At 38.7% G+C, this 20,078-nt stretch overlaps 1 protein-coding gene across 2 annotated transcripts in view; it reads right to left on the reverse strand.

Annotated features, from left to right (window-relative positions):
• SEMA3C (semaphorin 3C) overlaps nt 1-20,078 on the reverse strand; it is a 118,089-nt gene that overhangs the window by 7,031 nt on the left and 90,980 nt on the right. For both annotated transcript variants that reach the window (XM_059847441.1, XM_059847442.1), the window contains 5 exons: nt 18,716-18,938; nt 8,291-8,379; nt 6,170-6,211; nt 4,707-4,864; nt 1,402-1,469 (listed from right to left, as the gene is read on the reverse strand). In XM_059847441.1, coding sequence (XP_059703424.1) covers nt 1,402-1,469; nt 4,707-4,864; nt 6,170-6,211; nt 8,291-8,379; nt 18,716-18,938 — 580 coding nt within the window. The remainder of the gene's footprint in view (nt 1-1,401; nt 1,470-4,706; nt 4,865-6,169; nt 6,212-8,290; nt 8,380-18,715; nt 18,939-20,078) is intronic.

A 20,078-nucleotide genomic window follows, 5' to 3' on the forward strand; every position in this document is an offset into this window, starting at 1 on the left:
TTTCCGGGGAAACAACTGCCATCTACCTACCCTATATCCCACTGCTGCCACCAAAATTTCCTTTACAAAGATGCTAAAATACCTAAACCTATAAATACATCCACATTGCAAAAGTGGCTGGAAAACAAGAAACTTGTTTCACAAGACTCTCAAGGTTGAAACAATTATCCCCCCTCAGGCCAGAATGCAGACAGTTGACATTCTCACATTTTCCACATGGAAGGAGGAGACACCCACCCTTGGGACAGACAATGGGTGGGAGGTCTCAGCACATGCCTGCAGGGGAACTCAGCATGCCTGCAACTCAGCTCAAGTTGTTTCAACATGGATCTCTCAGAGCTCAGGTGTATTCTCTAACCTGGGGTCATCTCTTGGCATTACCTGCTCAAGCTCTTCAGCTTCACATAAATTACTGACTCATTTAAGCAGAGAGATCTGCACCCAACTGACTGCTGTGGTCTTTCCTGATCCAGGAAGTTCTTCCAACAGCCAGTGGAGGCTATTTCAGTAGAATTATTATTAACAGAACCTTTCACATGTAACTCTTAAAGCATTGTTCTTTGATTAGAAAAAATCAATGAAAACATTTACAATCAGTTCTATTACTTGGTCACCAGGTGGTAGAGATGAGACCATACTTCAAAATTCAGGCTCATAATAGAGGTGAAAGGAGCATAACTCTCTGAGTGCCCTTGGTCTGATGGCATACATTGCCACTGCCTAGCTCAGACATGCATGGGGTTCAAGAGGACTGAATTGCCTTTATATATGTGTTTACTCCTATGACTTTGGGCATATTTGACTGGTGTCCATCAAACTAGAGAAAGTGCTGGCTTGGAGAGAAAAAACCTTGGCTCCCCTGGCCAGGCTGACTAAACAATTGCACAGCTGGAAATAAGAGACTCCATAAAGAAATTTGGAATAGGTTTTTTTTTCTTCCCCATGTAAAAGGAGAAGAGAATAATCATAAATCAAAAGACAGGCCAGCCTAAATCCTGCTGTTTGCTCAAAGGTGTGCTCCAAAACTCAGTATGGGATCAAATATTCAGAAAAAATTGGAGGTCCAAAGCTCCAATGAATGAAAAGGCATTAATAAAGACTGAAGGGAAACAGAGGTAGAAAAGTCCTCAAATCAACTTTACCTTTTTCTAGTCAACAGTGTCAGCTTCTCAATTCCAGTATGCTGGACCATGTATTTCACAGCTCAACATTTTATCATATATGTGCAAGTTTCATCTAATTGCAAGGAAAGGTGCTAAAACCAAATCAAAACAAAACTCAAGACTTGGAAAACAATTATTTTTTACCAGTAAACCATGCTGATAATGTCAGTTATAATGAATCACATAAAGGAAAACCATGTGTTCTTTATATAGCATGAGGATCCCTAAATTACAGTACCTTTCAGGTTGAAACCTCGGCACTGAGTCAGAGGGTTTCCATGCCTCACGTCTTGTCTACGGCTCCTCCTGCAATATTTTGTAAAAACAAAATATTATTCCAAGATAGCTACAATGAAAATAACCACTTTTTTGTTTTTGCATTTGCTGTGTTTTCGTTTTTTTACTAGATCAAATGTTAGGGATAGTTCATGACCTACTGTGAGTGAGCTTTACTCTTGGCAGGCTTGTTGGTGTGAAGATACTGTTTAGGTGTAGCAGCATCTGTTGAAGCTTATAAAACAGGTGCAGTTTCTGTAGGTAAAGCAGTTGTGCAGTGGAGGTTTAGGGATGGAAGGATCAGAGGTGATAAATAGAAGAGACCTCTGTTCACTCACAATACCCAGCATTCAAAGCCAGAACCCCCAGCTGAAACTCTTCACAAAGGCAAGCAGCTTACCATGAGATGCACAAGATTCATACTGCTCATATCTGACACACCAGCACAAAGTTATGATTAAGGGCATGTTCCCACCTGGATTTTAGCAAGCACTTTATTTTTGGTGCCTGTAGCCACCTTCGTAGCAGAGTGACTGAAGTATTCATCCAGAATGGTGGAGAGCTAAGATTCTATTCTGTCTTCTACTTGAAGGGATGTGACTATTTCCAAAATATAATAAAACTTACCAACTATCAGGATGCTTCTAAATAGGGAATTTATTATATAATCTGGATGACAGATGTAAAATCATGATTCTGTAGCAAACTTTCTGGGGACCATACTGGGAATACTGGCATTTCAGTCCTCCTCAGCTAGCAAGTCATAGCTAGCAGAATTCAGTGCATGAAAAGCTGGTGCACAATTTTTTTTTATTATTAAGATATATTATTTTCATTGCTAAATATTGTGTAAGGTAGGTCAGCATTTGTAAAGTTCAAGAAAAAAATTTATTGATTGTTGCAATGGGATATTAAACACGTATATTCTGAACCATGCACTAAGGACTTGAGGATCAGAAACCATAAAAAGCCCCTGGAGCTCCAGTACTATAGAGGGAAGGGTGACACATCTATGGCCACATTATACCAGGTAGTGCACAAACACAGAGAGCTCATAATCCCCTGTCACCTGATCCCTCACTGCATCGTTTGAAAGGGAAATATTTGAACAGTGATGTTTCAAAGGATTAATTACTGAAATTCCAAGTATAGTTTTTAAGTTCACCATCAAAAATATTTCATTGTATGCCTTGGGGTCTTAACCCTTGTGAACTATTTACATGAGTCAAGGGAGGCCATGAAGAATTTCTGAGTGAAAGTCAGAATTCTTGTGCTACCATGAGCTGCTCCACACTGTCAATGATGGCACGTTGTTTGCATTAAGCAGTTCTGTGAATGAGAACTTAGCACTTAAATATTAATTTAAAAAACAAAAAGTGGTAGTTAGAAAATAAAGGTAATACCATAAGGTGTTTTGGGGTAAATTGATGTTGCATGAGGAACTACAGTAATTCACAAGAGATAGAAGTGTCAAAAGAAGCAAATAAGCAAATGCATACAGCAGAAACTACTGTCTAGACTATGGGATTTGGCTCTAGTTACCAATGTTTTCTCCTTCATAATTTGCCTTGTTAGATAAAGAGACAAGTCATTTCTGTCACATATGAAAACCAGACTTTTTTCCATAGAGTTAGAGGTGTTTATTTTGGTTTGACATAAGGAGCAAATTGCAAACAAAATATCAGCATGAAAGCAAGCCCCAGTGGAAATAACCCTGGGTGGGTGTATATAATGGGGATGGCAAACTGGAAACTGCACAGGCTGGGAGTACCTGACTGCTCCTTGTACCTTTTGGCAGCTATGTTACTGTAGGAGTTAGGTGGCCTGAGACTTGGGGATTTTTCTTTTCTTTCCTCCCCCACATTCTGACCTTTGTTCCATGGAAGAAAACAATTAGTTTGCAGACTGGTGGCTGAATATTCTCAATGAAAGCAGTTAACTTGTACTCTACCAATTGCTACGTGGCCAGTTTGGGCTTTACCTTGTAATCTCGGGCAAAGAATGAGTCAAGAAAGCATTGCAATAACAAAAAGAATTGTCCAGGGGATGACATTAGCTTTGCCTCTTTCTGTCAAATGTCTCCCTCTATCAGGGAACAGGAATAAAACCCAGTGACTGTATGTGGCCTTCTGTACCTGCATCTCAGGTGCAGACACTGAGCACAGTCCAGCTTTAGGCTGGATATCAGGAAAAGTTCTTCATCCAGAAGGTGGCTGGGCACTGGAACAGGCTCCCCAGGGAAGTGGTCACAGCACCAAGCCCTGAAGAAGTGTTTGGGTAATTCACTCAGGCACGTGGTGTGATTCCTGGAGTGTCCTGTCCAGGGCCAGGAGTTGCACTCAATGGTCCTGATGGTCCTTTCCATCTCAGCATATTTCATGATTCTATGATTCTAGAATATGCAATCTAAACCTCTTCTGGCACAAACTGAGGCTGTTTCCTCTTGTCCCTTTGCTTGTCACCTGGAAGAAGAGCCCAACCCTGCTGGCTACAACCTCCTTCCAGGTAGCTGTAGAGAGTATACATCTGAAAGATTTGTCCCCTCTGCAGTAATATTGATTGTGTATTCTGTAGCTTTGTTTGTATATGAAGTGAAATCTTATTAAGACAAGAGCTCACTACAGTCTTCTGCTGTTAAATATTTCCCCTGGGAGGAGGAAAGAGACTCCTGTTTTGCATAAGATTATGAGATGGACTATTACTTCTGCTGTAAATTAAACAGAAATTGCTTTCCCTGTCTGCTTTAATAAACCTCATGTCAAAAAGCCCAAATCCACAGGCATTACATGGAAATCTCATTTGCCTAAAATTTTCCTGAAAATAATTCTTCTCACTTAGGGGCAAATGAGGAACAAAAAAAATATAAATGAGTTTATTCCTCAGACAGCCTGAAAGATCTTTTGCTGTATTTAGGGCTATCATAATTACATCCATAGTAAGTAATTGAATTTAAATGAAGGGAACAAATGTCTCATTGGTTTTGTGTGCTTGAGACAGAAAGATTAATATTTATGATTAAGAACCATTTCTTTCCTTTTCTTTGTTTTTCCATCCATTACTTTAAATATGAAAAGCCAAGCTCTTTACCATGCACTCCTGCAGCATACAGTCCTAGGTGATGAATAACTCCAAGCACAACAGCTGTGGGGGTATTGTTTGTACATGCTCATGAAAGGAATGACATCCCACTTCTCCATCACATCACAACCCTCAGACTGAAAGCCATCTTCCCTTGCAGACTTCACTGGGCTGCTTAATGCTGCTCACCTTTTTCCAGTGGGATAAAACCTGGAGCAGGAGTTGCCATCCCAGGCGCAGTACGGATCTCGGGCTAGGCAGCAGTCAGCACAGGCGGTCCCGTAGATGTGGCAGCGATGCAAGGAAACCTGGGTGACCCCTTCATCTGAACTCACATACAACTGTTGCTGCAGGAGGAAATGGGAGGATTTAGCTCAGATGTGGAGGAGTTTCACCCAAGACCTGGCTAACACACCCAAAAAACCTTTCAATTAATTTTGGAATTAACTCAAGGCCAAGAGCAGAGCCATACATCTAAAGTCATGACCAACAGAAATCTCCCAGGTGAACAGGCCTGTATTATTTCCACCTTCCTGCTAGAAAACACCTAGAAACACTGGGGAATGTTAATGGTTTTTTGGACATTGAATGTCATTGTTCTGTTCTGGGGCAGACAGGCTGCTTAATATTGCTCTGATTTGAGAACTTGGTTCTTATTCAGTGAGGATTATTGGCTCAAGCCTTTGAACTAAGTATTTTCTCTGCACACAGTCACTTTAATAAATATTATGCAGAGTTCCTAGTTGGATCCTCCATTGCATACATTTCCAAGATGTAAAACCTAGAGATTATGTTGGGGCTTATGGCCAGATTCTGATAGCCTTATATACCTGGAAAAATAAGCCAAGAGAACTTTCACAATAAATCAGAGCTTTTGCAAGAGAAGTTCAAAGGGTGTAGATCATTACCAAAACCTGGGCCAAAATGAATTTTTACTCAAAAAACAATTAATCGTTCTAAAAAATATAAATTAATATTGAACAAAAACCCCTTGAAATTCCCTTGATCTTCTTGTCATAAAAATAAAAAAGCATACTGAAATTGACTTATTGAATAATATTTACTTAGTAGTAGCTTTGTAAAATATTGAGCAACATCTTGCTTGCAAAATCATAGAATACACATTTTTAGCTTTTGTGTTAAGCATTTCAGCAGAAATCCTCTCAGCTGTTTTCATCATTCTTATTGCCATTGTTGACTACTAGTAAACAAACATGCACAATTGCACCACGGATCAAACAGCCTCAACACTGCATTTTTACACTGATCAGACAGACTTCCAAGGAAAAATTTCTATTTGGGACTTTAGAGAAAAAAACAGAGAGGGTGAATTTCCTCTCTTAGTTATCATATTTTTTTTAATTCCTTAATTTTAAATCAAAAAAAGCAACCTGACACTTTCAGTTAATTAGAAATTATAATTATGTAATTACATTATAATTATGTAATTTCTATTACATAATGAATAGAAATTGTTTTATCTTAGTGCAAGGGCATATAAACAGCTAGTGCAAACGTCAGTCAAGTTTTCTGTACTCAATATGGAAAATCTTCCTATATTTACTGTGCTCCACAAGAAGTGATATTTTAACATCTAAGTCAATTTGCTTCTCAATTAATAAGCACCAAGCAGGCATTCCACTTTGCCTTACCTTTTTAGATGAAATCTTCATTGATGTTATAGGAGAATTACTCTGAAAGACAGAGTAACAAATCATTGTCAAGAACTCTGTCCCAAAATTAACATCTAAAAGTCACTAAAACCTAAGTCATATCTAAGAAAACGATACAATTTTATATCCTGGAAAGAGAGCACTCACTCCTACAAAGTACTGCTATTTTTAGAACTATACAAATGACATATAAACAATTAATGTCTCACAAAATATATTGCTGAAACTCAACCACATTACTATTACATGTATCTAAAAGGTTTATGTACACTTATAATAAACCTGCATCTGTGCTATCTCAGAAATAGAAGAGCCATTACTTTAACTTTGTAATAGGAAATGTTTTTTCTTTAATGATAATGATAAGGAAAAATCATAAATAGCTCATTAATATTTACCACATGATTCAGATAAGAATACAAAGTCATTTTCTTACAAATTATCTACAGTGCATACAGTTTGGTTACCATGCAGCATTTAAACTCAGATTGTCAATGACTAGATTCTTTTAAAATGACATGAGTGTTCTTGAATGTTTCTTTCCCAGAGACAGTACTGTATACTACTGTGTGTCATCATGCCAATCTATTAATGTCTGTGTCCAAATCAAGTATTAAAGAGCTGGAAAAAGAATTGTTACTTTCCTTGCCTTAAGTCACTATGTTCATCCACACAAGTGATAAAATCGATGGTAATAAAAACCTTCAGCATTTTTTTACGGTTCAGCATTTGCTCAGTCACAAAGGAAAGCCCTAACAGTGGGCTAGGATTAATTGCAGATGACCACAACACAGCAGGGAGGTCAGGACCAGAAAATCTGGCTGGGAGTCGTGTGAATTGGCAAAGGTTTGGAGAAGTTTAGAGCTGCTTCATGAACTGTTTGGAGTCTGCAGGTCAAATGTAACACTGGATCTGATGCCACATTCTCCTTTCCTTGTTTACTCTGGAAGAGGATTTCTTCTTTGCTACCCTTGATAGTAACTAGCACAGGGCCCATGATTTCATCCCTGCTGTCTCAGAGAGACTCATCCAAACACCGTGATGCCAGACAGATTCTACCAGCAGAAGTTATGATATAATGGTTTTTAGGGTTCAGGATAAAATAGGCTATGCATCCAGGCCCAGAAACTAAGTTTAGGCTCTCAGCCCACCTATCTTCATGCTGTATTAATTTATGTTTCAGTAAATGGAATCTGCACTATCTTGGTGAAGAGTGTGTTTTAATTAATATCACTCACATAGATCTTTTTTAGCAGGAGATCTTCAATGAAAGCCTAGGAAGACTAGCTATGCCTTTATGAGTGTTCCTTTTCTTAAGGAAACCATTAATTTTGCCTTAATAAAGGAATTTAAATTTTTCTTTTTGTATTCTGTCAGTGAAATAGTTATAAAATGCCATGACAAAATCCTTAACTAAGTTTATAGACACATAATACCACTTGCACTGAGACTACTGTTTAATGAATAGCCCATCCAAATATTTGACAGGGATTTTTCAACATGAGGGTGAACATTTTCTTAGGTTATTACTACTGTTAAACACCAGAGTGATTGACAGAGGCTTTTTCTTTATCTCCCTGTAGTTTTTGTGTTTCTTTTCAGCTTATGTTATTTTAACACTTGTAGCTTTCTTGGCTCCAGGGGCATGTGACTTTGAACAACAGGAGTTAAACAAAAACAACACTAATTTTATTTCATTTTGCGACTGAGAACTAGGAAGATCTTCAGATAATCAAAGTACAGAAATCTGAAATTCCAACCATACACAGCAACAGCCTCTATAGTGGTGCCAATGATAAAAATCTCCTTCTAGAAGCCACTGTAACATGACCTCCTAAAAAACTGATTATTAAAATCCTTCTAGCCAGTATATCAACAAAAAAAATAGGCAACTGAAATACAGGAGAAGAAAAGGGCTTCAGCTAGCTCTAGCCTTCATAACAGTCAACATTTTGTAATCCTTCTGTGGTTATCAAACTGACAGCATGCACATTTACTTGATCTTTTACCAAATCACGGCTGCCCTTGCCAAAGTCTGTTAGAACAAAGTGTTTGTGTGAACATACACACTGGAAAAACAAAGGATAGAGAAAGCCAAACCTGAAAAACCTCCATCTCTTCCAAAATGAGTTCTCCACTTGCAGAGAAGTTGGTGGGCAGGACAACAACTTTTTGTACGGTTCCTTGATCTGCAAGAGGTGAGAACAAGTGAGACCATGTGACACAGAGAAGGAGAAATAAAAAAAATAATGTTTTTTTCATTAGTTATAAAAGGAAACCATTGAAGCAAGCATTATAACACAGAGAAAGGTAAGAAATCTTCAGTAATTTCTACAGTTTGGAGTCAGTAAGAATGATGAGATGATTCCTGATACAGGGATACTATCACAGTATTATTCTCATATATGAACATAAGTCATGATAAGGTTGAAGTTATTACCATTTCTGTTACCATTCTATACAAAAAGATCAATCAAATTCAGTATATTCTGTTGCTGTACAGACACACAGAGGCAGAATTTATCCTAATGATCTTAAAGTAAAACACAATATAAACAGGTAAAGGGAGCTACTGCAGGATGTAATATATTCATATCTGATAATAAAATGCTAGGATAACTGATGACATGAAAGGTAGACCTTCCAAAGAATAACTCTACCTAGACATAAACACACTAAGATGAAAGCTTTTTTAATGAAATTATAACAATAATCAAGTAAATGATATATTGGTAAGAGTTAATATTTTGCTCTGTAAAGTAAAAAGAAAAAGCAAGGTGAAGATATTTTAGCTATTGTATCATGCTTTCCCTCTCAAAATATAGCTCCAAGCCTCTCAAATCCACTCAGAACAAAGGAGCAAGCAGAAATATGTGGCAATGACAGTGTTTTTGCAGGGTAGATGTGATTAGTGAGACCAAAGGGGAATTTGTGATTAGTTTTCCAAATTTCTTATGTGGAAAGAATACATGTGATGAAGGGGTCCATCTGTGAAGGCTCTAACAGACTGAGACAGCCACTGAAGTATTCCTGATGTGGCAGAAAAGGCAGACGGCAGGATAGTCACAGGAATGAGCATTTTAACTTGGAAAAAGCACATAGAATTCCTCTTACCTGAAAGACCTAGAAACCAGACTGAGCAGAATAAATCTATCTGCTCAATACTGATTCTGAGGAATGAGAACACATGCTACAGGTTCTGGTCAGCCTTCAAAAGTTTGGAGAGCAATGTAGAGTTGTGCAGTTGATAGAACATCAGCATAGCACAAAACATGCAAGTATCTACATTTACTAGGAAATTTCAGTTTCCTGTTTGGCAAATTATAATGAAGACAATGTAAGCTGAAAAATTTCAATTTTATTTTTGCTTTAAGCTCAGTGACTAAATTCTATAGCTAGAGCTGCAGGGTAAGATGATTACTGTAAGTAATTTACATCTCCTTATTTCACTCAAGGAAGCCAACCACCACCACCACCACTACTTCTACTACTACTACTACTACCACTACTACTTCTTGTTGTTGTTGTTGCTATTATTATTATTACAAAAAAGGTTTAAAGCCAGAATATTGATATTTAATCACTTGCCCACACACAGAGAGCACATTGCAGTATTCTGTCTTTAAAGAAGAAGAAGGAAAAGAGAAACTGAAAGCTGACAAGACTTAAAAATGTGTAGCTATCAAGGGTACATGCTCAGGGCATGTTAGGCATGAATTTTTCATGAGAATTTTCCCAGAGACATTTATCCTCATTATATAATGGCATGATAAAACAGTTCCTTCTGAAGAAACTTCACTGAAACCAAATCTTGTGATAGCACAGCTGTGGTCTAGCCTGGGTGCCAGTATTAGCTAAGCTATGAGAACCTGAGAGAGATTTACTAACTGCCAGGACCCACAGAAGTGTTAAACTGCTGCAGATGCCTCCCTCAGAGGGAAGGAGAAAGGGCTTGTGTGTATTTCTTCTCCTACTTAAGGGAATAACCCACTCACACATGCACATAACTTCAGTCCAGTCCACCTTTGCTTCTTTGCATTCTTTTATCAATTCTCTCTCTCTAGCTTTAGACTATACCTTACAAAATAATCAGGAGTGCAGGAAGGAATTGCAATCATTTGTGGTGTTTTTTTGAAGCTGCCTGCAAAGTGTCAAGTACCTGTAACCCTGACATACAGGGCACTAAGCATGTTGACAGTGACCTTACCTGCAAAGGAATGTAAGGCTGCTGAGCCTCTCAAGAACCGGTTTATGTCAATGATCCATTAGCACATGCCACACATTTAAAATTCCTACATTGTCTTGAGTCCTCAAACATTGCCCCAAACTGAAATCAGAACTTGAAGGGAGATTTTATCCTGGGCATGAGCACAGAAAATTCCGATACTGCCTGACGCCAAGTCCCTGTGTCCTAATAACCTCTCCTATTTGTAAAGCAGGCTCCTATCTGCCTTTTTGTCACACCCCAGAAGAACACACAGAGTGAGGGACTGTTTACCTTCCTGTTCATTCCCTCTGACTCAGGATTTTACAGTTTGCTTTGACTCAGTATTGTACCATGATGGACAAATCCTTGTAGAAAGGAATGCTCCATTGTTTTAAAGGAGACTTAATACCATGTTTAAAATAAATATTCAAGTAGGCAATAGAAAGCTATTGGTTAAATAAAATTTGTTTGAGCAAGAGATTCTATTAGTCTGCACATATATATTTCTCTCTATACACCTATATATAAACACTTCCATTAATACACAGGTTATAGGCTATAGTTCTCCCATTGCTTCTCAAAATAGTCTTGCTACTGTAGCTCAGCCTTTTCCTTAATAAATGAAAAGCAAATATTTGTCTCCAAACCTGAATTTTTATTCTTTTTCAGCAGCACTGCTGTTTCCACTATAAACACAAACTTGTATCTGACAAATCAAGTCACTTACATGTGTTCACATAGAAAGCTTATGGTCTATTTGAGTTTTGTCAAAATTTTTGTTTGATTATTTCTGTTAATAGCAAAAAAGTGAACTAAATTCCCTGGGTCAAAGGAAAGCATGAAGCACTGCACACTGCAGGACATCTATGCAAAGCAGTGCCTGAGCTGTTTCTGAGTGTATTTCACAAAAGATGATATTTTATGCTGTAAATCAGGCATAAGAGATCATCAAACAAGTGCAGGTGAAATTTTTTCAAGTTTGGTCATTATATGAAATTAGAAGGCAGTCCTCTAAAATTCATAAAATTGAACAACATGGTTTCCTTTGCCATTTACTTGTTCCTTCCAGAAATCCACTTGAAAACAGTTCTCCATTGCTATGATTTTACACAGTCATGAAAAAGCTACTATGTCTCAAGAATCTCAATCTGCCACTAGAAATGAAGAGGCAGATTTTTGCACACCACTTTCCTAATTCTTCACTGGGAGCTGTCTGCAGCCTTGCATCAGCTCAGCAGTCTGTGAGTCAGGGGGAGATGGACAAACAAAAGGGAATCTCCCTCAAGCTGACAGCAAGAGGACAGGAGTGACTCAAAATGCTTTTCTATTTAAACCTGCTTCACAAATGCAGGTGTCCCAGCTTGACATTAAAGACAATGGTACTGAGATCACATTGCCTCTGAGAGGACTGAGAAATAGAACAGCAAGAGCAGAAAGTGCAAGCTAAAAAAGAGGTATAGAATGTATTCAGAGTGGGAAATAAATGAAGAAGGAAGGCGTTCCAATAAACGGAATGGAAGCATAACAGGGAAGTCATCATCATCATCATTATAATAATATTTCTTGAAATGCAAGGCATGATTCTGGACTGGTAATTATCAGCTAAGCTTCATCAATACCAGTTAGACTGTGCCTGATTACATTAATTCCTGGTCTGCCTGACCATGGGCAATTGGAATAGCAAAGCTTAATGAAAAGACATGAAAAATACAGAGGTTTTTGGTTGAATCAGAAGGTCTGAGTATAAAACTCATTCTCTGAATTTTGACTAGTTTTTATTTCCCCAGTCCTAATGAACACTGCAGCTGTCAGTAATGTGAGCTGCAAGGAGAGCTGGGACCCATTTACCCCTGAGCTACTTCACACAGACAAACTGAACTACAAATAAAACCCCCAAATTTTCCACACCATAAAAAAATGACTGCAATAGGCACCAACTTCTACTCTGATGAGTTTTGAGAGGCTTCCCTCAGTAATCCACACCCCTGATGTGTATGACACTGTTGGAGACCCTCTAAAAACTTTTTCTCCATGTTCTACCTGTCAGCCTAATGGCAGCTAATTATTTCTGGTCTCTTATCTGAGTTGAACCTAATGCATAAAAATAACCTTACAAAGAAAAAAGAAAGCAACAAGTTCATAGAATGTTTGAAATCTGTCTGTTTGAGAAAATGTTGAGGCTCAGCAGAGCACCTGGGAGAGTGGCAGGTTAGCAGTCAGGGCTGACAGCCACGTTCTCACGCTCTGTGTCTGCTCTAACTCAGAGCTCCCACCATGGCCACTAACCTCTCTGTGCTTAGTTCACTCATCTGTCAAATGGGGGCAATTTTTTTCCAGCTCATAATATCTCTTTGAAACTTCATAAAATTCAAGCTGCATCAAAGAACTAAAAGACAGATACAAATGCTCACACTTAAGGGTGAGGTTTTTGTGTGGCCCCAGCTCAGTCAATCTTTTGGGACACATTGTGAGCTTGCTTGAATAAAACCTGAACAAGAGAAATGAAGCAGGTAGAGGTAGGCCCTCTTAACTTACATATCACCTTCAAAGTCTGTGAAAAAGCTTTGGATGAACAGGTCAACAAAAGGTTATGAATGACTCAGGCACTATGACCAAGAGGAAGAAGGAAATTGTGTCTGACGCCTGTTGTGCCACTGTTGTGTAATATCATCTCCCCAAGCTCACAGTCACAAAGCTGCAGCCAGGAAAACTATGGGAGGCAAGCTTGCTCTTTTGACCAGATTATCTCCTGGTTAGAATCTGTAGATCATTTGGCTATTGTATTACTGGGGGCTACTGCTGTCAGCAAGGGTTAGTCTTCCAAAAAGACAGCCATCATACAACACCATGAAAATGAGTATTACAAACTTATGCTCTGGAGGCACTTAATGCATCTAGACTTTGAAAACAAATGTTTCATCAGAGAAGAAAAGATAATGGGAAACATCCATCAGTCTCATGCCACATCAGATGCATGTGGCTGACATTAATCATCTCAATAAGCCACAATGAAGTCTGTAGTGTCTTTTTATGACAGTAACTTAGATCTCTTTCCAGAAAAACATATCATATCTTGATAGCAAGAAGCTGAAAAAAAGTCCCATTGGTGTATATAGCTGTTTAATGTACCCAAGTTTGACCCAGACATTTAAATATTTTTGTAACACCAAGAGCAATAAAAAAACCCCATGAAGAATCTTTTGGTTGTGCAATCTGTGTGTACTTTGACCAAAGGCTTTCGTGCTGCAAGCAGTAGGTGGCATGCTTAATAAATGAATATTAATCTCACAAGATGATCTCATGGTGTTTTACTGCTGTCTTAAAACTCAGGTAGAAAACAATCTACCAAAGGATGAACACAAAATATTGAATGCTCAGGTTCTTTAGATATAACTGAGACGAGTAAACAAATTACACTACAACTCTAGGGTGAATCCAAAAAAATCAGGACTGAGTCCTGCCCCATCCCAGAAATGGAATAATTGAAACAGAACTCTAATCCCAAATTCTCTAACTGAATATGTTATTTCTCATTGCATAGGGGAAAACATACCATCAGAATTACTCTAGTCAAATATGCAAATGAGTGATTATATTCTTTCCAAGTAAATTATCTCTTGGGTTTCTGTTTGGGAAGACAAGGTAGGTAGACAACACTCTTCTCTTGCAGCACTGCTCTCTACCTGTCCAGACTTGCTTCTTACTCCAAGTCAGCTCATGCCAGTCAGGGGTGAAGAGATCCCTTAGTGGAGACCAAACAAATCTACAAAGTTTTGTGAAGTGCTTTGGGAGTCTTCATGTTTAAAAGCAGAGGAAAAATGGGAGATTGTAATCATTTGAAAAGCATGGAATGCCACATGAACAATGTCTGTTCCTGGGATTTATTTTGTTTGCTATGCAGGTAAGCAAAGGATAAAAAACAGTGCATTAACTCTGGATATGGAGCAGCCCCTGTGAGCACAGCACTTCTGTCTGGGGGAGCAAAGGGAACACTACATTTAGTTCACATCAAGGTGAAAAAATTACAGAGCTGCCTATGCCCTCCTGTGCCATGGCTACATGATGAAAACCACTGGGGCTGTCGGAGCTCTGTACTTCTGTTATTCACTTGCATTCAGGAACTGATTTATTACTAAGGCTATAGAGGAGGAAGAGAGGAAAAGCTAAACATTTTGTGTGCTTTGCATCTGGCAAGACATAAAACACTCTGATTTCAAGCATGAGACAGGTCACTGACAGTGACAGACATGGCTGGAAACATCTCAGTTCAGCAGCAGTAACTCATCATTTGAGCTGAGTGTAATTGTCACCAGGTGTCAAGTCCCATTGTCTCTGGCTGTGGGGCTCCAGGCTCCCAAGGAAATTATCACATGAAATTCTCCTATACAATGTGGTTTTTGCATTTGCTGGATGAACTGACACCAAAGCAAATCCCCTCTGCATTCCTTTTGACACTCAATATCTCTATCAAATCCTCCTGAGTCTCACAGAAAGCAGAGAATAAAGAAAACAAGTTGCTCCTCTCAGTGGCTGAAACTTGATCACTTTTATTTTAAAGGGCTGAGAAATGCAGTAACTTGCATTGCAACAACTTCTTTGGAGAAGACCTTGGAAGGTATGAATGACCTGTGCCCTGCTCAGGAAGAAAAAAGCCTGCCCTCCATCTCACTAGAAAGCAGAAAATGATCCTTGTCTCCAGTGTAATGAAGAAGATAAAGCAATGAATATAAAGTATCAAGAGCTGCACTTTTTGTATCTGGTCCATGATGGGTCCTGTGCTGGTAGACAGAGGAGATTAACATAAGAACAACCTGAGCTATGTTTAATTTTTTAACAGCTCACATGTGTGTATGAGGCCAAACTGATCACCTAAAAACAGCCAGATGGTCATCAAAGGATAAAATGGAATTACCTATGTTTACCTCTTGCAGAGTTATTAAAATGCTTATTATCAAATTGTGATTTCAAGGACATTTCAGCTTTTCAATAGTTTTTCAGCTTTAACTATCACTGCTACATTAGCAACGTATATGGTTTGGGATCTTATGTCTCAATCTTTTCCACTAAGCTTGAGTAGAATTTGCCTCCAAATAACATTAGGTGCTTACAGAACATTTTAAAACAATGACACTACAATACATTAGAAAAAAAATAAATAAAATGCTCATTTGAAAGATCTGCATTAGCCTACCAGTCAAGGAAGAAAACGAACAGTAAAGTAAAACTTCTCTTTTACCAAGTTTTCTTGTGCAGTTGTGTAACAAGAGCAGGAACGCTCTCTATCAACACTTCTGATATTTCTATAGTAGAAGAAGACTTCTGCAGGAAAGGAGAAAAAAGAATCCTAACAGCTCACTAAGTCAAAAATTGTATCTGCATTCATTAAACTAAAGAGAAAATGTGGGTTTATGTTAGTGGTGGGGAGAGGGAAAGGAGAGGGAGAACCCACCCTGTAGAAAACCCTGTCCTAATTAGGTCAATTTATTATTTTCCAACAGCTGCAGATAGGAGAGAGTCAAGAACACCTTAAAACTCCTTTATTAATTTCCAGCCAAGAAAACAAAAATGCCCAGATCAAACACTTATTAAATTCTTTGAATAATTCATTGCCTTGACTATGCCTTATCATACACTAAGCATTTGCTCTACATCAGATGGAGACTTGGTAAAGGTTTGGGGGAAAAACATGGAATCATAGAATTGTTGAGGGTGGGAAAGGCCTGAAGGAACACCATTTGGGACCAGCCACCAGTTGGATGTAACTCCATTCCCCTCTGCTCTCTGGGCCCAGCTGCCCAGCCAGTTTTATCCCCAGTGAACAGTGTTCCCATCCAGGCCATGATCAGCTGGTTTCTCCAGGAGAATCCTGAGGGAAATGGTGTCAAAGGCTTTGCTGAAGACCACAAGACAACACCCAGATCCTTTCCCTCACCTCCTGTGTGGGTCACCCAGTGATAGAAGGAGCTCAGGCTGGTCAGGACCTGACTTTCACAAACCCATGCTGGCTGGGTCTGATCCCCTGGTAGTCCTGCACACGCCATGTGATGGCACTCAGGGTGATCTGCTCCATAAGCTTCCCCAGCCATGAGGTCAGCTTGACAGGTCTGTAGCTCCCCACATCCTCCTTGTGGCCCTTCCTGTGGATGGGCATCACATAACTTCTACTCAGCAGGGTCCTCCCCAGTAAGGCAGGCCAGCTGCTAAATGATGGGAAGTGGCTTGGGGAGCACTCTGCCAGCTCCCTCAGTATCCTTGGGTGGATCCCATCCAGCCCCAAGGACTTGTGTGCATCTAAGGGGTGTAGTAGGTCACTGTCCACTTCTCCTTGGATTATGGAAGCTTATTCTGCTTCTTATTCCTGTCTTCAAACTCAAGGGCTGGGAGCCTGCAGAACTGGTCTTGCTACTGAAGACTGAGGCAAAGAAGGCCTCAAGTACTTCAGCCTTTTCACTGTTTCCAGTAAAGGATGGAAATTCTCCTTAACTCTCTTTTTGCTGTTAATGTATTAATAGAAACATTTTTTATTGTCTTTTACAGCAGTAACCAGATTGAGTTCTTGCTGGGCTTTAGCCTTTCTCATTTTCTCCATCCATAACCTCACATGAATTAAGTGGTTTTGTTTTCCTTTCACAGAGCTGCAGAAACCTGCAGCCTGTAGAAGACATCTGGTGCAGTCTCACACTCAAAGCAAGTCCTGTTAGAGCAGGCTGCTCAATGCTATGTTTGTTGGGTTTTGAACCTTTTGATTCTCTGAAGATGGAGAATTCATAACCTCTCTGGATCCTTTTTCCACTGTGTGAAATCCCTCACCTTGGCACTGAGCACCCTGAGCAGAGTCCCTATCTGACTTTTTCCCACCAGGCAGTTGTACCCACCCATTTGATAGCTGTCAACAGCATTAAAGTCTCCCCTTAGCTTTCTCTGAACAAACCCATTTTCTCAGCTTTTTTCTCATGCATCACATCATACAGTCCCTCAACTGATCTTGCTCCATTAGGTCAATGTTTTCTTTGTACTGGTGAGCCCTCAGCTAGGCACAGTACTTAAAAAAAGCAGCCAAATACAGGAAAAAAATCCTTTCCATCAACTTGTTGGTTGTATACACTTCTGCACACACAGCACAGTGTGCAGTTGGCCTCCTTTGGCACATAGGGACCCTGCAGATTTTGATAGTTGGAGAGGTTTTTCTAAGAAGAATGATGAGAGTTACTTTTAATCCTTTCCCTATAGAAATCTGACATTCTTAAGAGGCTTTTTAGCACCCGCTTCCTAAATCTAATAAAACAATATGGTTATTCCCAGCCCCATGTGAGTTTGTTGGCAGACACAGTTATTCTACAAGCAGAAAACAACCAGGGCCCCAATAATATGTGAACCATAAAAGCAATGCAAGCCATTTCTGTAATCATTTTCTGATGTTCAGGCATATATTTGTTCTCCTAGAGTTCTTTTCCTTTGTTCTACTTGTAAAAAAAAGTAAAAAATATTAGCCTTTGTGCTTATTGACCTCCAATGCCCTGCTAAACCAATGGGAGTTTCAGATTTGAGTGAGTCTTAGGGTCTAGTCAGAGTACCACTCCTGTCATCTGCTTCAATCTAAAGGGTGTGATTCACATTAGAATATTTTAAAAAATCTAAATTGATCAGTGCAAGAATCACTTAACCTGTTCCCTGCAAAATTCAGACACATAACACCAGATTCAAATTTGATGTAAGTAAAAACAAAATACAGGTTATATTAGACAGAAAATATTTTAGAATACTTGGATCAGGTTCTCTGTGTCCATTATTGCTAGGACTCCAACCATTTGTTTCTTTTTCTCTGCTAAGTACTTCCATATTACTACTGTTTTCTGGAGGAGTTGTTTCTGCCTTTGCAGCATCTCGATCAGATCGTGCTTTTCTTCAGAAGTAGCTTACACAGCATATATTAAATAATGATGATGAGAGTATAAAAAAAATATAAAGCTAGATTTTGGTATTTTTTTCTTGTATTGCAGATCATCAAAATCTAATGTTGAATCATATTGCAGACAAACCACATGAAGAGAAGTATTATAATTTAGATCCAATAAAATATATACCAGTGTTGTTTTTTGTCTCAAAACTAAGATCAATACATTGTATCTCTTGCACATAATGATGTCTATAGTAAAAAGAAAAATACACAGAAAGTAAAGAGGATTCATAGATTTCTATAACATTTCTGTCGATTGCAAACATGTAAACAAACATTTCTGAAAGCTATAAATTGTAAAAATCAGAGTTGATTGCAACATTGCAACAGAGGAAAATGAATGCTGCCAAATTTGTCTTACCCGTTCCAAGGAACAAGACGTGGTATCTCCCATCAGCAGCATTCACTCGATCCACAGCAATCTTTGTATACTTGTAGTCAGCTCCTATCCTGATGATTAATGGCCTCTTGTGGATTGGGTAAATGGGATTAAACATCAAAGGGTGATTCCTAATGAAGGTCACAACATCGTCTGGAAACTCCTTGGTTGTCCGCACATTGGGTGTGAAGGCTCCTCCCGGACACTGCAAGAAACATGCAATGATGAACAGTACTTATCATCTCTCAGAGAGTTTTCATCTCCAGATCATTTACAAATATGGACAGTTAGTTGACAAAGGAAATTCCCAAAAAAGAGCACTTCAGACTTGGACCAAAACTTACTATAATCCAGTAAAGGGAATGAAGTGTTGAATAGCTATACTTTGAATTCCCATCACTTTTGATTAAACAAACCAATATGTATTTTTGCACTTTCAAAAATCCAGCTTGATGGCAAAGATCTGTACTTCTGAACCTATTTCTACACGTTTTATGCTTCTAAACTGCCAGTTAAAAAAAACAACTTATGCATCTTTTTTTTTTACAGAATTAGTTCAAAGGCAGAAAACAAAATCTGATACTTAATTGAAATTTGGCCAATATCCCTCTTTCATTTTGTTGATTATAAGATGATGAAAGGGCCCGCGACTCCTCTTCATTTGAAAGAGAAATAACATGGAGTTGATGAGGGAGTCCCATAACAACTTATTTCTATCTGAAAAGGTTGTCTATACATTCCTCTATGCCTTAGGAGTAACTGAAGTCCATGAATACTTTGGATGCTTCTTTAAATATAATGAAGAACCATCCAAATCATCATCTCAGAGGCATTCTGGGCCTCACCAGAAAATAAAAGCCATCTTAGAAAACTCAACTCTTTACTGAATTTGAAACTAAAAGGAGACTTTGAAGAAATCAGAGCTAGGTTAGTAATTGGTACAAAGTTCTCCATGTACTTATGTTAATTTAATTGATTTTTTTTTCAGCTACCACTACCTCACTTCTTATTGCTGCTCCTGAGCTTTCATTTTCACCCTTACCATATTTCTGAGCTGTGAAACTCTCCTCAGAGTACTGGAGATATTCAGAAGTGTTTCCACACAGTATTTTTCCAATTGGAAAATGATTTGTTCAATAAAAAGCATTTGATGGAAATTTGTTTATTTTGATGAGGGCCATTCTTACATCTAGGATGGAATTTCTGGTCAAAACCACAGACCCAAAATAGTCAGTAGCTTAGGGAGAGATTTACCTCACCTGACTCCAACTCTCTTAAAGTCAGGCATTTATTCTTAGGTTTCCTCTGTAGTCAGTAATTCAGTCTGAACACCCTGCTTTTAGAT

Source organism: Haemorhous mexicanus, chromosome 5 (genome assembly GCF_027477595.1).
Source record: "Haemorhous mexicanus isolate bHaeMex1 chromosome 5, bHaeMex1.pri, whole genome shotgun sequence".
NCBI lineage: Eukaryota > Metazoa > Chordata > Aves > Passeriformes > Fringillidae > Haemorhous > Haemorhous mexicanus.